General features: G+C 35.6%; 1 protein-coding gene and 1 long non-coding RNA gene across 2 annotated transcripts; both read right to left on the bottom strand.

Annotated features, from left to right (window-relative positions):
- Positions 1 to 390: 390 nt before the first annotated feature.
- Positions 391 to 2,964, bottom strand: LOC144429877 (uncharacterized). Its single transcript, XM_078118099.1, has 3 exons — positions 2,319 to 2,964; positions 1,896 to 1,994; positions 391 to 1,698 (listed from the first exon to the last, which is right to left on the bottom strand). The coding sequence occupies exons 2-3, from the start codon at positions 1,985 to 1,987 to the stop codon at positions 1,452 to 1,454; spliced, it is 339 nt and encodes a 112-aa protein (XP_077974225.1). The 5' UTR covers positions 1,988 to 1,994; positions 2,319 to 2,964; the 3' UTR covers positions 391 to 1,451.
- Positions 2,965 to 7,821: 4,857 nt separating this feature from the next.
- On the bottom strand, positions 7,822 to 10,258 carry LOC120347783 (uncharacterized). Its single transcript, XR_005570140.2, has 3 exons — positions 9,755 to 10,258; positions 9,334 to 9,432; positions 7,822 to 8,550 (listed from the first exon to the last, which is right to left on the bottom strand). It is a non-coding gene; the product is annotated as an uncharacterized LOC120347783 (long non-coding RNA).
- Between the last annotated feature and the right edge of the window lie 8,966 nt (positions 10,259 to 19,224).

The following is a 19,224-nucleotide window of genomic DNA, read 5'->3' as shown; positions in this document are numbered from 1 at the left end:
CACTGCTTGATTTTTATTATAAAAGGTATCATACGTTCGGTTTTTAACTTTCTAAAAATATGTGCGACCCGCCAATGACTTGCAGCCCCTAATTTTGGCCTGCGAGCGACGAAAGGTTGCCGACCCCTGCTCTAAACGAGATGGTGCGCAAGATCATTTTTAATTATCTCCGAATCAACTCAAAAAATTGTCTATGACCCCTTTGCGGGGCGCGCTGCCTATTTACATGAGCTCACCTGTAACCCCGCTTCCGGTTCGGTGTCTCAAAAATGTCGTCCCTGTGCACATTCCCCACACTCGTCCCCTTTTGAACAAATTTTCCCTATATCTTCCACAGGAAGGAAGTATTACGGGAAAATAGCTGAATTTATCTGTGATTCGTGCTGTGCTATAGAGTAGAATGCATTTTCATAATACTTAGTACAGGAGGTTAGATAAGCATATATAGTGGTATTCAAACAAGAATGACATCACATTTTTGGACACTCTCCCTGGTTAGCAATAAAATGAATTCTCGATGATAAAGCAGTTTATATGTGGTATATGTATACTCATTACTGAGAAATTTTTAATCCAATAGGTTATCACATATCAAATGTAATGAAATCAATATAAAAATAAATATAATAAATATACAAACGTAAATAATTCAGACGAGGTATTAGATTAAATAAAACATTTCGATTAGTAAAAAAACAAACCTACATTTAAGTTGATTATTTAATAGCATGTATGTAAATCTAAAAATATTTAGGTATATGGGTAGCATGCCAAAATTAGAAATAGTGTAAATATTGTGCTTTTTTTCTTTATACCATTTTAAACTTAAAAAGGCCCGGACTACTAGAAAATTATAACAGAAGAGCATACAATAAGAAACTACCTATTTTGCAACAGCTATCTAGCACTTTGAACAAAAAAGATAACAATAAAATAGTGAAACTAGTATATATTAAAAACACCAACAAGATGAAGATGTGTTATTTCATGAGTCAGATCTCATGAAATTGGCAAAAATAAAACTAACAACACTTCTAGAAAAGCTTTAACACAATCAAGTATATTATTAAAAATACATTGATTACATAAATGATTACATATGAAAAAAGTTAATCTTACTATACTTGAATCAAACCTAGGTTCCGATTACTACAATCGTAAAATAGGTACGTTTCACTAAAATAAAACAATGTATAACTTTGAAAGTCTGTTAACTAAATAGTTGCATAAATCGGACAGTGATTATCAATAAATAAGATATACAATAATGTTAGTAATAAAATAGTCTACTTTATACAGCGATGTGTTACCCAAACATACGTGAACAGTTTCTATTATATTTACTTATAGATAACATATGCCAAACTACTATAAAGCTCGACTTCTATCATTTCAGTATTTATCAGTTGTGCATTGTCTCAACTATTCTAACATATGTTAGAAAATACATATCATTTTACGCGATTCAAGCAATCACAGGTTATTCGTAGGGTTAATCCGATGTAGTCGCACTTGTTCCGCATTACCAATGTTCTCTGGGTGCCCAGCCAAGTACGTGGGCATAGTCTGTGGCATTCAACTGTACTAATGCGCGTAGGTTTGAAGTCTTTGCATTTCCATTTGTTCACAGTATAGAGAGCTGTTGGATTGTCAGTTACATCCAGCACACCAAGTTTTTTACAATGTTCATCTAGCCATCTGAAACAAAGTGATATGTGGTTTAATTTATCAATTTTCAAAAAAAAAAATTCTTAACATAAATAAATCTGACTGCATTCTAATATTCCAAAGTGCAATTGTACAATTTCCTCGTTCAAATTTGTACTTATACTTACTTATATATATGCTAATAAAATTCTGATGGGATTAGTGTGTAATGAAACAAACATAATTACCTCCAGCTAGATTCTTCATCCATCCATTCTAACGATGAAACCTCTCCAGAATATAACATCGATATCAATACCACGGCAATGAATATTTTCATTTTTGATCTATAATGTAATCGTTTAATTAGTGAATAAGTTTTATCATGATTGAAAACACATGTAAAATCATGATATTACTCTTGTTTTTTACCTATACGTACAATTCATTTCTTGAGATATTTTTGTTCACTAAAGTCGAATTAAAAATAATCTTCTAAAATGTAGTTTTGTTTATCAATTTAATAATCAATTGAGAGCATTGATATCTTTATATCATTACGTCTAATATTTTGTACATGCAATGAAACAAGTCATAGATATTTTATGTAGTGTATAAGTATATAGCATAGTTATAATATAGTAGATTTATATTGAAAAAAAAACACAAACCTTGACAACTCTTCTCACGCTTTTTCAGCAATTCCAGTAGCAGTAATTTCTATGTTACAACTTATTGTGTTTCTGTAGTTTTCTAAGATTCCATTATGAGAATCCTCATTTGCTCCATTCCTTTTAAGCAAAATTCTTGTACTTTCCCACGTCTCTGTCTCTTGTTCGGCGCAATTAGAATCCGTCACGAGCATATCCGAAAGTTTGTAGGTTCGTGATATGCATCACTCTACTTTATATTTCAATTGGTAGAAATGGTGTTATCGGAAGTAAATCGTGGTTTCGTATCCCGTGTTTTCAATTTAATAAAATATTGGACACGATAGTTAAAATCTCCACACCTACGCTACTGCTGGGAAACGATAATTAGTTGTATTTTTTTGTTTTCCAGAACGCAATACGCCTGTGTCACGCATTGTTGTTATGCAAATTAGTTTTGATTTTCCAAAAGCACGTAAAACCATCGATGCATGCTTTTTTATCATTTAGTCGCCGCCTTTATGCGCATAGCTACAAATTTGCGACGTCTGTCCCGTATCGGGTTTATTTCTAATAGGCTACATCTTATTTCGGCTTATTCATAGGGACCGGAGTAAAATATAACCACCGGCATTCGTATTTTATTCTTACAAATACGAATACATTACAATGGAAATGTAATTGAAACCATCACCACACATTGATGACCATGACGTCACATCGTTCACTTCCTTCTGAGCAGTCGAAACAATTGTTTTCCATAAATGGATATATGGCCTAACATAACATTTATACTTTAACATGGTCACGCCAAGCAAATGGGATTTCAGCACAACTGATAAAGTTGACTGTGTTACGAAGTCGCAGTGTATCATCGTTCAACGAAACCCATCTAAAGTCCTGTTCAGCCATTACTTGCCTACTTCTTCTTTCATCATTGTGTGGGTAGTCAGACACCAGATTTTCCCGGGTTTTTTAACGAGAAAATCCTCTCTGGGATTGAGCTAAATAAAATGTTCAATGTGTGTTTCATTCTAAGAACCGAAGCAGAATAAAAATTCATCTTAAAACTCACATTGCTATTAGAGGCATATTACCGCTTCGAAAGCTACAGGAATCGTTATTATTCACATTGCAGAATACATAAATACCGAAAATCGTCTGGCGTGCACTAAGATGGCTATGGTAGACATGCGAAATTTTATCAATTTTTATATTAATAGCACCTATATAGAATCGAGATCATATCATATGACACAATATGTAGGGTTACCATGTTTTTTGACTTCAAAGTGGGACGCCTCCTGTAACTTTATTTTCCGATTTTACTACATAGGCCTACATTTAAGCCATCCCGTCTGTCTTCTTTGACCATATATATTGTCCTCAAGAGTTCATGCTCATAATAGTCTCTGTCTAAATATCGGGATCAGTTCGAAAAATAGGAAGGAATAGACGCTAACGATACAAATGATCCAAATTTAGATTATTTTATGCACAGCAAAAGAAATAAAGAATAATGAAATATTGTGTCGTTTTCAAGCATTGAGAATTTACTTATTCGCCCAAGCATGCTTATCCGTAGATAACATCTTTAAAAAAACGTTGTTCAATGTTACATTCACATGAACGTCCGATTAGGACCAATTAGAATTGATTTTACATGTGATACGTTCGCTAACAATGTTAGCGGGAAACAACGAAACAATCAAAATAACGCATTCACCTTCAGTAAGTACGCTAGCGTTGCGCTACACCAGCAACAACAGTGACGAGAACATGTCCGTGTATTATGCTGGATGGCTAAACGCCAAAGCGGGACTTTTGGCTGACTTGTCGGGACGGCGGGACAAGACGCCAAAAAGCGGGACTGTCCCGCCTAAAGCGGGACGTATGATAAGCCTAGAAATATGTAAATATGCAAACCCACTTTCCGCGGACACCATAATCACCACGACATGGAGCTTTCTACGTTCCAACCGAAACACCGAGGGTTGTTAGAGACTACAAATTTTTTCACGAAATCCCCGACTAGCAAAAAACCTGTAGTCTCAGTCCTCCTCCCTTTGCGTTCACCTGATACATGTTTGGCGAACATTATGAATTTAAGCGATGGAAATTTAAGTGCCGATATTTGCACGGATCGGCTAAATTCTGAATATTCGCTTTATTATACCTGCTTTTTAAAAATATTTTACATGAAAAATGAATGTTTCTCCGCGCCGACTAGTTTATTTCTGTAACATTGGGCAACTAACAGGATGCCATGCTGACGTAACAATGGAAATTTTACCAGACACTTTATCTCAACCTTTATTGGTTTGCGGGCTGGTGTAACTTCAAAACTAATTTGGCGGACCGGTGAACCCAAAATGTCAAAAACACAATACATAATTAAAAGAATGTAATTACGAAAAAGTATGTAGTCCAAAAGCAGACAATACAATTTATTGAGAAATTTGATATCATACGTGTTAAACGCGAATTTAATGAAGTTTCTGCAAGGCGAAGTAGAACGTTGACTTTCACGCGACTTTGGTCTCAATGAGAGATAACGACAAAAACCTTTTTCACATGAGTAAGTTGACCAAAATATAAGCAGTAATTTGATGGCCTCGTCACGAAGCTCAGGATATTCTTTTTCAAGCGATATCCAATACTGTGACAAGGGCAAGTCTTTATTCTTCGACATCAGCGTGGTATCACAGGAAAGCTCAATCATCGATCTTTCACAGCCGTGTTAAGATTGTACGAAAAAATATCATTTGCAATAGAATTAACAATCCAGAGGTTACCCTGGCGAGCATCTAAACATTTTCCGCGAAAAGTAAATGCTAAAACTGACTTTCAAGTGTTGACTTATGACAGCAAATAACTCTTCTGTGCCACGATGTTTTGCAAACATGGAAACATATCGATATCGCCATTCTGCACATTGCTATCCCAAAACACAGGACGCTCAGTTTTGTTATGTTGGTGTGATTACCTTGCAGAGAACTGTTAGAGTGTTCATACGGCTGAATAAATCCGCTAAGCAGCGCCGGATTAACCATTAAACGAGAATATCGGTCGGAGACCGAAGACTTATCGATCGAAAGTTCGGGGATCCCCCAAAACAGCGCTCTTACTCCATAGTGACACCTTGTGTCCCATCACTAATCAATTAATAACTCGCTAATTATACGACATAATTCGCCCAAAATCAATAGGCTTCTGTTCCGAGATAAGATGAATGCACATGCAAAATCTGAAGCAGATTCAATGAAATTGATTTTTCTACATGCAATGATATTTTCTGAGTGAAACAATATCTTCGGAAATTCTTCTTCTTTTTTTCTCATATTTCCTCAAAATCTAATAAAAAATGATTCAGATAATCTATCTATAATTGAATTAAACTGAGCTATTATTTTGGCAAAATAATCCATCATTGATAATTCGTATTCAAATTTGTCAAAATTTTTGACATTGGCGAAGACATTGTTGCCCTAAACATAAATACAATATTCAATTTCAATAGTCGGTTTGACATTCGATACGAGGTTTAGTTTTTATCCCGGTCTTGGACTGCTATTTTCTCATTTCGTAGCGTCAAGTGCATGGGTGAGTGAATCTCAATATGTATGAAAATATTTATTATCCCCATAGTCGACTCCTTATCATAGAAAACTTCAAATAGTTTTGTTTCCTACTTCATGAATTGAAGACAGTACAATTCAAAACTTTCTCAGCATTTATTCAATCTCGTAAAAATCGCTTATTTTATTACGAACCTCAACAATAGCAGATGTATCAAATTTCTTACAGATTCCCGAACTCACGTTTTATACGTTTGTTGTAGATTCTCTCCACTAACCAGAAAATTATTGGTAGGGGGCAGCGTCGTCTCCGTATCAGGAGTTGCAATTCGAGTTTGTTCGATTCCATTCGAAATGTTTCTATCATACAGGCTCTTTTCTGGCGACGAATATGTTTCGCTTGTATTGGGTAAATGATGATTTTCATCTGGTCGCTGTGCGGAATAATTCTTCCCTGCAGATGCGGTAGATCTTTATTTTATAGCATTGTGGTTCGGCGGTTCATTATCGCTCATGAATTTGATGCTGTTGTCTTTGAATTTATTATTCGGGTAACTCTGACTTGTTTCAGAGCTACCTAAATTTTAATTATTCGACTGTTTCTCAGTCATGAACGATGACATTTGCTTATTTTCTGGCAGTAACTATCTCGCTGAAGCCTTTTCGTCTTGACGTTCCAATGTCCGGGGAATAAATTTCGTAGACGATGTTTTTATTCCCCAGGATTTTCGATGTTTTCTGAAGAAGTACGGTCAATAGGTTCGCCATCTTTCTAGTCAAAGGAAGAAATGTGGATATCAGGAAAAATACCCAATTCCTGGGCTCTTTGAACAGATTATATGAAAATCCACCAATGTCTTTATTATGAACATGATTCTCCAGTGTGGAATCGCCATGACGGATTCCATGAGGGAATTTTTTGAGATGTAATGCAATGAAGAAGTAAATCTATATTATATTAGAGAGATGTATCACTGCTTGATTTTTATTATAAAAAGTATCATACGTTCGGTTTTTAACTTTCTAAAAATATGTGCGACCCGCCAATAACTTGCAGCCCTTAATTTTGGCCCGCGAGCGACGAAAGGTTGCCGACCCCTGCTCTAAACGAGATGGTGCGCAAGATCATTTTTAATTATCTTCGAACCTCCTCAAAAAATTGTCTACGATCCCTTTGTGGGGCGCGCTGCCTATTCACATAAGCTCACCTGTAACCGCTTCCGGTTCGGTGTCTCAAAAATGTCGTCCATGTGCACATTCCCCACACTCGTCCCCTTTTGAAAATTTTCCCTATATCTCCCACAGGAAGGAAATATTGCGGGAAAATAGCTGAATTTATCTGTGATTCGAGCTGTGCTATAGATTAGAATGCATTTTCATAATACTTAGTACAGGAGGTTAGATAAGCATATATAGTGGTATTCAAACAAGAATGACATCACATTTTTGGACACTCTCCCTGGTTAGCAATAAAATGAATTCTCGATGATAAAGCAGTTTATATGTGGTATATGTATACTCATTACTGACAAATTTCTTAATCCAATAGGTTATCACATATCAAATGTAATGGAATCAATATAAAAATAAATATAATAAATATACAAACGTAAATATTTCAGACAAGGAATTAGATTAAATAAAACATTTCGATTAGTAAAAAAACAAACCTACATTTGGGTTGATTGTTTGATAGCATGTATTTAAATCTGAAAATACTCAGATGGATGGGTAGCATGCCAAAATTATAAATATTGTAAATATTGTGCTTTTTTCTTCATACCATTCTAAACTTAAAAAGGCCCGGACTACTAGAAAATAATAAGAAAAAAGCATACATTAAGAAATTACCTATTTTGCTACAGCTAACTAGCACTTTGAACAAAAAGGATAACAATAAAATAGTGGAACTAGTATATATTAAAAACACCAACAAAGTAAAGATGTGTTATTTCATGAGTCAGATCCCATGAAATTGGCAAAAAAAAAAAATACAAACCAACAACACTTCTGGAAAAGCTTTAACACAATCAAGTATATTATTAAAAATTCATTGATTTCATAAATGATTACCTATGAAAAAAGTTAATCTTACTATACTTGAATCAAGCCTAGGTTCCAATTACTACAATCGGTAAAATAGGTACGTTTCACTAAAATAAAACAATGTATAACTTTGAAAGTCTGTTAACTAAATAGTTGCATAAGTCGGACAGTGATTATCAATAAATAAGATATACAATAATGTTAGTAATAAAATAGTCTACTCTATACAGCTATGTGTTACACAAACATACGCGAACAGTTTCTATTATATTTACTTATAGATAACATATGCCAAACTACTATAAAGCTCGACTTCTATCATTTCAGTATTTATCAGTTGTGTATTGTCTCAACAATTCTAACATATGTTAGAAAATACATATTATTTTACGCGATTCAAACATTCACAGGTTATTCGTAGGGTTAATCCGATGTAGTCGCACTTGTTCCGCATTACCAATGTTCTCTGGGTTCCCAGCCAAATACGTGGGCATAATCTGCGGCATTCAACTGTACTAATGCGCGTAGGTTTGAAGTCTTTGCATTTCCATTTGTTCACAGTATAGAGAGCTGTTGGATTGTCAGTTACTGCCAGCACACCAAGTTTTTTACAATGTTCATCTAGCCATCTGAAACAAAGTGATATATATGTGGTTTAATTTATCAATTTTCAAAAAAAATAAAATTCCTCAATTGTAAGTAAATATTAGTATACATTTTTTGTTGTTAATCGGTCTCCACTGTTGCTACAGTCAATTCTAGATCGGCAACTATTTTATGAAAGTTATTCTTTGGCTTTTCTTACTCTCTCTCCCTCTATGAATATGATAGTGTCGAAAGTTGCTACAAGCAAGCACTCCAAGTTGCGACTGTACTGATCACGATAGAAGGCCTCGTCTTTGTGATACATATATATAAACATTGTACTTCCGTTTTGTATTGTAATTAGTATTGTTGTTTGTGATTTGATTTGTTTAATTAATTTGAAAGCACGATTTTTCTGATATCAAATTTCTCAATTGCGGAATCCGGTTTCATTCCAATTCGATACAATTATTTTTGAGTGATTCATAAATAGCAACACACCCGCCAGCAGCAAATGATAAATATAAGAAATTTCTAATAGATGGGATCGGAACCAAACATACTGAGGTATGGATGTAATGGTCTGTTCATAGTACATACTAAATGAATAAATGAAGGGGTGCGAATTTGGTTACAGAAACCCACAACCATACTTGCTTAATTTGTCGGGCTCAGGTCGGAAAAATCTTAACATAAATAAATCTGACTGCATTCTAATATTTCAAAGTGCAATTGTACAATTTCCTCATTCAAATTTGTACTTATTCTTATATATATGCTAATAAAGTTCTGATGGGATTAGTGTGCAATGAAGCAAACATAATTACCTCCAGCTAGATTCTTCATCCATCCAATCTAACGATGAAACCTCTCCAGAATATAACATCGACATCAATACCACGGCAATAAATATTTTCATTTTTGATCTATAATGTAATCGTTTAATTAGTGAATAAGTTTTATCATGATTGAAAACACATGTAAAATTATGATATTATTCTTGTTTTTTACCTATACGTACAATTCATTTCTTGAGATATTTTTGTTCACTAAATTCGAATTAAAAATAATCTTCTAAAATGTAGTTTTGTTTATCAATTTAATAATCAAATGAGAGCATTGATATCTTTATATCATCACGTCTAATATTTTGTACCTTCAATGAAACAAGTCATAGATATTTTATGTAGTGTATAATTATATAGCATAATTATAATATAGTAGATTTATATTGAAAAAAACACAAACCTTGACAACTCTTTTCACGCTTTTTCAGCAATTCCAGTAGCAGTAATTTCTAGGTTACAACTTATTGTGTTTCTGTAGTTTTCTAAAATTCCATTATGAGAATCCTCATTTGCTCCATTCCTTTTAAGCAAAATTCTTGTACTTTCCCACGTTTCTGTCTCTTGTTCGGCGCAATTAGAATCCGTCACGAGCATACTCGAAAGTTTGTAGGTTCGTGATATGCATCACTCTACTTTATATTTCAATTGGTAGAAATGGTGTTAACGGAAGTAAATCGTGGTTTCGTATCCCGTGTTTTCAATTTAATAAAATATTGGACACGATAGTTAAAATCTCCACACCTACGCTACTGCTGGGAAACGATAATTAGTTGTATTTTTTTTGTTTTCCAGAACGCAATACGCCTGTGTCACGCATTGTTGTTATGCAAATTAGTTTTAATTTTCCAATAGCACGTAAAACCATCGATGTATGCTTTTTTATCATTTAGTCGCCGCCTTTATTGTCATAGCTACAAATCTGCGACGTCTGTCCCGTACCGGGTTTATTTCTAATAGGCTACATCTTATTTCGGCTTATTCATAGTGACCGGAGTAAAATATAACCACCGGCATTCGTATTTTATTCTTACAAATACGAATACATTACCATTGAAATGTAATTGAAACCATCACCACACATTGATGACTATGACGTCACATCGTTCACTTCCTTCTGAGCAGTCGAAACAATTGTTTTTCCATAAATGGATATATGGCCTAACATAACATTTATACTTTTACATGGTCACGCCAAGCAAATGGGATTTCAGCACCACTGATAAAGTTGACTGTGTTACTTAAAATGAAGTCGAAGTGTATCATCGTCCAAAAAACCCATCTAAAGTCCGGTTCAGCCAGAAACGTTCCAAATCAGTATTTCACAATAATTGATGAATTACTTGCCTACTTCTTCTTTCATCATTGTGTGGGTAGTCAGACACCGGATTTTCCCGGGTTTTTAATGAGAAAATCTATTCTGGGATTGGGCTGTGTGTTTCATTCTAAGAACCGAAGCAGATTAAAAATTCATCTTAAAACTCACATTGCTATAAGAGGCATATTACCGCTTCTAAAGCTACAGGAATCGTTATTATTCACATTGCAGAATACATAAATACTGAAAATCGTCTGACGTGCACTAAGATGGCTATGATAGACAGGCGAAATTTTATCAATTTTTATATTTATAGCACCTATATAGAATCGAGATCATATCATATGACACAATATGTAAATATGCAAACCCACTTTCCGCGGACACCATAATCACCACGACATGGAGCTTTCTACGTTCCAACAGAAACACCGAGGGTTGTTAGAGACTACAAATTTCTTCACGAAATCCCCGACTAGCACGCCTATAAACCTGTAGTCTCAGTCCTCCCTTTAGGTTGACCTGATACATGTTTGGCGAACATTAGGGTTTTAAGCGATGGAAATTTAAGTGCCGATATTTGCACGAATGGGCAAATTCTGGATATTCGCTTTATTATAACTGCTTTTTAAAAATATTTTACATAAAAATGGATGTTCCTCCGCGCCGACTAGTTTATTTCTGTAACATTGGGCAACTAACAGGATGCCATGCCGACGTAACAATGGAAATTTTACCAGACACTTCATCTCAACCTCTATTAGTTTGCGGGCTGGTGTAACTTCAAAACTAATTGGGCGAACCGGTGAACCCAAAATGTCAAAAACACAATACATAATTGAAAGAATGTAATTACGAAAAAGTATGTAATCCAAAAGCAGACAATACAATTTATTGAGAAATTTGATATCATACGTGTTAAACGCGAATTTAATGAAGTTTCTGCAAGGCGAAGTAGAACGTTGACTTTCACGCGACTTTGGTCTCAATGAGAGATAACGACAAAAACCTTTTGCACATGAGTAAGTTGAACAAAATATAAGCAGTAATTTGATGGCCTTGTCACGAAGCTCAGGATATTCTTTTTCAAGCGATATCCAATACTGTGACAAGGGCAAGTCTTTATTCTTCGATATCAACGTGGTATCACAGGAAAGCTCAATCATCGATCTTTCACAGCCGTGTTAAGATTGTACGAATTAATATCATTTGCAATAGAATTAACAATTAACAATCCGCAAAAAGTAAATGCTAAAACTGACTTTCAAGTGTTGACCTATGACAGCAAATAACTCTTCTGTGCCACGATGTTTTGCAAACATGGAAACATATCGATATCGCCATTCTGCACATTGCTATCCCAAAACACAAGACGCTCAGTTTTGTTATGTTGGTGTGATTACCTTGCAGGGAACTGTTAGAGTGTTCAAGCGGCTGAATAAGTCCGCTAAGCAGCGCCGGATTAACCATTAAACGAGAATATCGGTCAGAGACCGAAGACTTATCGGTCGAAAGTGAGGGGATCCCCCAAAACAGCGCTCTTACTCCATAGTGACACCTTGTGTCCCCTCACTAATTAATTAATAACTAAGATAAGATGAATGCACATGCAAAATCTGGAGCAGATTCAATCTCGCTTTTGTGAGATATCGCGTGCATCTAACAGACAAACAGACATACAGACAAATACCTATGAACATACTTACCGATGAAAATCGATAAGTAACAATATAAGCACGTGCTTAGGGCACCAAGCAAAGAGGGGCACCACAGAAATTTAAGAGCAGAATTTTATATAGTTTATCGGTGTTTATTAAAATATTACGAGTTCACCAGGCAACTCAAACTTCAAAATGTTCGCTTATTTTTCGTCTTCAAGTATCATATTAACCTTCTTTATTGAAAATAAACACTGAAACTATTTTATTAGACACAAGATGGGCCTATGAGTCGTTTTCTTAAATTGTTGCTGTTTTTTCTTTCTAGTATTCTCCTTGTTGCTGCATTTTTATAAAAATGAACTATTTACACTATGTGGCGGTTCCACGATCGCATTTCAACGGACTAGTGGTCAGTGAAGTCGGGAGTTTTTTAATAAGGTAGACCTGGATGATTCAAACCCTGTCATGCTGATGCATTCGACTCACAGAACAATTTTAGCGTATATTTGTATCTAATAGAGGAACGTTTTTAAGTTCTTTTTAGCTATTCCAACTAGGGTTGGGATCCCGAGATTCAAACCTTTTTTCTAACGCTTTGTGCCTTTATTTTAGTAAAAACACTCCTCTGTTTTCAAGCGTCGGCCATGTGACAGTAGTGACGAAACGCAGGGCCGACTCAACGCCGCGCAATCCATTTTTTTTAGCTAGGTCCCGAAATACCAACTTAGACGGACTTGGTTGGTATTTGGCGGTGGCACTAAGCTTGCTCAAGCTGAAAGTTTTTAAATTACTCAATATAACAATTTGTAATAAAATGAGTGACGCAAGAAAGGCGACATAAGGAAAACACGGCGGAAACGTATTTCCTTGCCCATCACACAGTGGTTTGATTTCAAGTGATATCTGTCACGAAAGAATATGATTTGGATCGACATTGAACGCGAGATGCGCAAAATACAAAGATAATTCTCGGGAATTAATTAACTTCAAAACGAGAATATCGGTCAGAGACCGAAGACTTATCGATCGAAAATTAGGGGATCCCTCAAAACAGAAACTGCGCTTTCGATTCGAAAAATTCTGCAAACCCGAACCGGATTGTTTTGAATAGTTTTCAGCCAATTTAAAAAAATGTAGGAAACAACAGCCAACTCCCCATGTCGTCGTCAAAATACTACTCGAGGAAATACTTTTATGAAGAATTCTGCAAATCCGAACTGGATTGTTTGATTAGTTTCCAGCCAATAGCCTATTTACCAATCCTATATTTTGTGTCAAATACAACGGCGCTAACCGGTTTGCGACGGCTATTCAAACACAGCCTAGCGATATTTTGGTGAGGAATTCTGCAACCCCGAACCTGATAGAGGGATATGGACATTGCTTAGAGATTAATCACGAGATACGATCTAGCGGTATGTATCCTTCGCTCTGACTCACTAGCGTGAAAACTTGCGCATCGGACACGCACACACACATTCAGCGCGTCTCGAAAATCTCTCGCTTTGTAAATATCCAGATCTCTTCATCACTAATTAAATAATAACTCGCTAATTATACGACATAATTCATCCAAAATCAATAGGCTACTGGTCCGAGATATGATGAATGCACATGCAAAATTTGGAGCAGATTCAACCTCGCTTCCGTGAGATATCGCGTGCATCTAACACACAGACATACACACATACAAATACCTATCAACATACTTACCGATCGTAAGATCGATAAGTAACAAACAGACAAATACCTATCAACATACTTACCGATCTTACGATCGATAAGTAATAACTGAAGGCTTTATATATCTTCTTTAAAAGATCGCCACCCATGCAACATAATAATAGTTTGATTAGAACGGTAAACTCTCGTTGTTTATTAAATTTAAAGTAAGTAAACTCGCGATATTTCTACCACTTTTGGGTTTTATTCGACTTGCGGCCCGCGAGACCTCCTCAAAAGTTTTTGCGGTTCTTCAACCTAGCAACCTTAAACCACTCTGAGGTAGACTACTAGGTACCGGTAAAATTTCAAACTACAGTTGTGACTTGTATGCTCAGGTATTTCGATTCACGTTTAGACTGGAGGCATGAATATTCATTGTCACACTCCCTCAGGATTACAGCTCAACCGATATATCGGCCCGATATTGCGTGTTTGCCGATATATCATATCGGCAGTAAACGGCCGATAAATATATCGGCTATATATAACAGTTAAAAAAACTAAAAATGTTCGTAAAAGTTGTTTTAATTACTGTTGGTTGTGATTACTTTTAATGAATAATAAATACACTTATATGGTTTATTGTTTTTATAATAAATTACACATGAGGAGGCACCAAAGTCTTCAGTGTCTAGGGCATCAAAGGGGCTTAATCCACCCCTGTCGCTAAGTATGCTAGTTTGGCTGTCCCCATCTCATCGGTTAAGAGTTCTTTCAATGTAGAATTTCTTTCACATAAAACTGCTTGTCTCAACTCAAATAAACGAACGAGGTCGAGTCCTCTCACGAGTAAGGATGCTAGGTATGACTACTTACAAGTATTCGATTCTTATCCCATTCCTAAATTTTCGATTCCGACATATTACCGACAAAACATACCTGCTTAAGTGATACCATATGAAATCAAACAAGAGCTAGAGCGATGTTCATATATCTGGACGAACAAAAAGGTCAAAACTAAGTAGTATTTGTATCCAATCTGTCACAAGGGACATAATCGCACAAAAAACGAATCGCTCAAATCCTACAGAGATTTTAGAAATAAGTAAACGTAAAGGCCTTTTAGCGAAAAATATATATATACATAGTGAAGTTTGCGGCGACGTAGCAACTCAACATAGCAGTAAAGCAATTTACACATATATGTGATGGAATTGTCACAAAATGTTACACAGTGTTTTCAATCCAAGTTTTAACCTCGAGAATCGATTCCAATGCATCGGAATCTATTCTACTCGATTTCGCGAAGAATCGATTCTGTAATCGAATCCGGACTCGATTCCGCCATCTTTACTCACGAGCCACCCCACTTCCGCAGGAAACAACAGATGGCGATGTTGCGTACCTATGCTACTGTGTTTCCCCGAAAATAAGACAGTTTCTTATTTCAATTTTCTTTCGAAAAATAACACTAGGGCTTATTAAGGGGGATTTCTTTCATTTTTATTTATTTAATACAAAATTACAAATATTAAAATAATTTTTAAAATTTATGCTAGGTCTCATTTTCGGGAAACACGGTATCACATAAACCCTCAAAGAACCTCGAGTACAATGCTCCTCCACGTATTTCATTTACAATCTTCACCGTTCATAACGTCGTTTGAAATTCAGGAGGCAGTTTTTTGGCAGATAAAGCTTCCCGGTGGAAGAAAATTAGAAATTTCAGAACTCCTCTGTCTACGTCCTGTTGAGAACTACTGCTTTATCTACTATATATAACAGATTTTCAGGTATGGTGACAAGCATTAGCTCAGTGGTCGGGGAAACGTCCATGTGCATAATAACTGTTAAAAATGAACTTCTTTCTAATGTTGAGAATGTACATAATATTTATTTGCACTTCTTCATTTGATAAACTGTATTTTCAAGCTGGTGTTTGCAAGCATGTCAGAAGGTATTCGTGGTGAATTTTGAATGAATTTTTGAATAGCTCGATATTGATGTTATAAAGTAAACAATGGATTGAGATTTTACGCGTGTTATTCAAACGGTTAGGCCGAAAATATATTAGAGCGCAAAAAAGTATACGTGTATTACATTTAGTTTAGTTTTAGTTAAAATTTAGCTCGACTTCACCAGGTATTGCGAAATAAGCTGAAAAAAGAGAATGTATGGTGACGATTATCCTGAAATATGGCTCTATACATACGACAGTGCATGACGAAGTTGTACCTCATGCGTTTTGTGCTTTGAAAATCTGAGTAATGACTTTATGAGACCAACGCGCTTACAGCGCCATCTTAAAACAAAGCACACTTCCCGTCAGAAAGAAAAGAAGAAGCAAAACGAGGGGCGTGAAGATTGTAAGATTTTAAAAAGTTTAAGAACCACTAGGCTGAGCTAACATTTTCTACCGTACGTACTTATAACTGGCAGGCGGTTGAATGTTTTGAATGAAAATGATGGTATATAACCTACAAACCAGATTGTGAGCACCTCAATATAAGCAGCGGAAATTTTGCGATGATAAAATATAGAAAAAAATATCTTAAAGTCATAGGTCGGGGAGACAACCACACATCAATCAATCTTTTATTCTGGTTCTCTGACATAAACAATACAAAAAGTAAACGGACCAAACAAAATACAGAGATATCTGGAAGACGGGCATAACTCAAAATAAAGTTGAAAACGTACAATGTACGTGCCCGCCCACCAAAAAAATGTAAATGTAATAAACTTCTGACAACCTCTTCCGTCTTTGTTTGATAAAAAGTTGAACCACATGTTGGTATCCAATTAAGATTTATTGGGAGATCACCAGAAATAATATATAAATGAAGACGATTTTGAACACTGCAAGTACTGTGTAGGCCTATGAAATTCTTGGTTGTGTATAGATAGTATAGCACAAATCCGAATAAGTAGAAAGCTATAGGACACATCGTTTGCTTTTAGAAACACACAAATTCACAAACAATTTAACAAATGTACAAAACAAAAGAAAAATGCGTGATTGAAAGGCAGCATGAAGCTTTGAATACTGGAAACATTAAAGTGCAACATTGCAGAATCAGTACTAAAATCCTAAATTGGTTCCATATATGCATTGTTGTGATAGATTTGTGAACAATACTAAACACAGCAAATCTGAATAGAAGTGCTATGCAAGAAGGATCATACTCCTTATATAAAATATGCTAGCCATCATGTTGTCCAAAGAAGAACAAAAATGAAGGGATGCTTGAAATGGCTGTGAATACAAAAAAAAATGATGTTTATTTGGAGACAGTTAATTCACAGACATGGCTGATAACAAAGGGCATTGTATAGATGTAAGTGTGGCAATACTATTGCGCAATGGCACTTTATTCTACCTCGCACTGGGCCTCTTCGTGAGACACCGTGTAACTATTTGTTCATAATATGACAAATAATATAAGCATAAGTGTTTTCAATCATGAAAAAATATTCATTTTTCAGAAGAGTTTATTTCAATGTGCATTGGCGAGCATTCTCACTTCTAATCATTAGTTCTGCCGCGCTACATGAAAAAACTTTTGTTTCATCTATTTTTATTCGTTTCAAATTTTTACTTCGCTGTTGTTCAAACAACCATCGTTGAAGATGGAAGTATGTTTTTGAAGAGGTATTACTTTGATTCCTGCCAAATTTTCTTCGTGCTTTCTACGTTGCCTTCAAATTTTGCCAATTTTGAAAAATTTGGCCAACTTGTGAGGATTCGATTTTTGTCTTCATTTATATCGTACATTCTTCATTTACTTAATACAGTTCAATAAAAGAGGTGTGGAAAGTGTTATATAGTTTGTAAAATTAGGAGTAGTCCAGATTGCACATTGTGCCGCAGTTTCGTACCTGTCGATTGGACACGTTACTGTGAACTTTAAAACACTTTTGAAATCAGCATTGTGCTCAGCTAACTGTTAGCTAATGGGTCTGATCTTATTGTACATGGTTTGAGTCTGACCTTTTCCGGCATTCTACCTTCAAGGCGAAATATTTTGCGCTCGATCTCCCTATTTTTGCACAATCAGTTGAGCATTCTCACAAGCAGGAGTTTGTATATGATGGGCAGAAAATGTAGGCTACTCATGGATCGCTTTCAAAATTGTTCTTGTTGTTTTATTACGGAAAAATTGGTTTACTTCGCAACTAATGTGCCAATCGATTTTCAGTACTTGAAGATGGAAGAAGTCAGAAGCAAGTTATTGGTTTTATTTCATTTTTTAAACTTTACTCTGAGTCCGATGCAGCTAGATATTTTTCCCTAAAATTTGCTCTCTTTACGCATATAGAGTATCCACTTTACGTTGGGCCAGACTAGTTTGCCATCTTTTCGACAAACCAGATGCACAGCTAAAGTCTTACAGGTACGGATGTGAATTATTGCTACGACAGTCTGCCTTGCAATCTTGATTTGAATGATAAAACAAAGTATTTTTGTGTAAATCACATAGGCATAGGCTACTTCGGTTAGTTAGTGGGCCTTCATACCCATATATTTGAGAATTTCCCCTGTTTCAGTGGGAATAGTTTGCTAAATTTCTAGATAACTGTGTTTTTGAATCTTCCGTAGTCCAAACTACAGAATTCGCTAGTTAACTTAGTAGCGGAACAGTTATTCTCTTCTGTTCTGTCTAATGAATATCACTGAAGTCGTTTCAGGTGTAAAAGTAGTACCTATACTCATACATTAGTTGGAATAAAAAATTTGACAATCGGCTGGATAGACTATAAAGGTTTAAGTTTGGGCAACAACGATTTCGGTATTGACGACTCACCTGTTAGAGATAGAGTTGATACGCACTCATTTCATCACAACTGAAAAAAAATTGTGAGCGACAAGGTAATAAAGTGGTAATAGAAATTTCGTTTTATTAGCTTTCCTTACTAATGTCAGGCGAATAAGATAACAAGTTTATTGTTAAAATCTGCCATGGTCAACGCAGGGCGAATGGAGTTGGATGTCCAACTCTGCTCGCCGTATAATAAACAAACAAAGGCGATGTTGCACCTCCAAGTGGCGGGCGTCACGGCCGGTTTAGTTCTGACAAGGTGCTTAACGACGACGACGCTCCTGCATCACAGCTCGCAAACTCGCCCTGTTCATTGATGACTGATCGAAATATTTGCTGAAGGTCGTGGAGAATTTGATAGAAATAAACAAATAATTGTGAAAATGAAGACACAACACAGTCTGTCCTG

This window comes from Styela clava, chromosome 11 (assembly GCF_964204865.1).
Source record: "Styela clava chromosome 11, kaStyClav1.hap1.2, whole genome shotgun sequence".
Classification (NCBI taxonomy): domain Eukaryota; kingdom Metazoa; phylum Chordata; class Ascidiacea; order Stolidobranchia; family Styelidae; genus Styela; species Styela clava.
Note: the sequence above shows the minus strand (reverse complement) of the source record. Positions and strands in the feature narration are given on the sequence as shown.

Excerpts from the sequence above, each read along its gene's own strand:
- LOC144429877 (XM_078118099.1), bottom strand. The coding sequence starts at position 1,987 with ATGAAAATATTCATTGCCGTGGTATTGATATCGATGTTATATTCTGGA. Across the intron at positions 1,699-1,895 it reads GATGAAGAATCTAGCTGGAG|ATGGCTAGATGAACATTGTA; the intron begins GTAATTATGTTT and ends ACTTTGTTTCAG.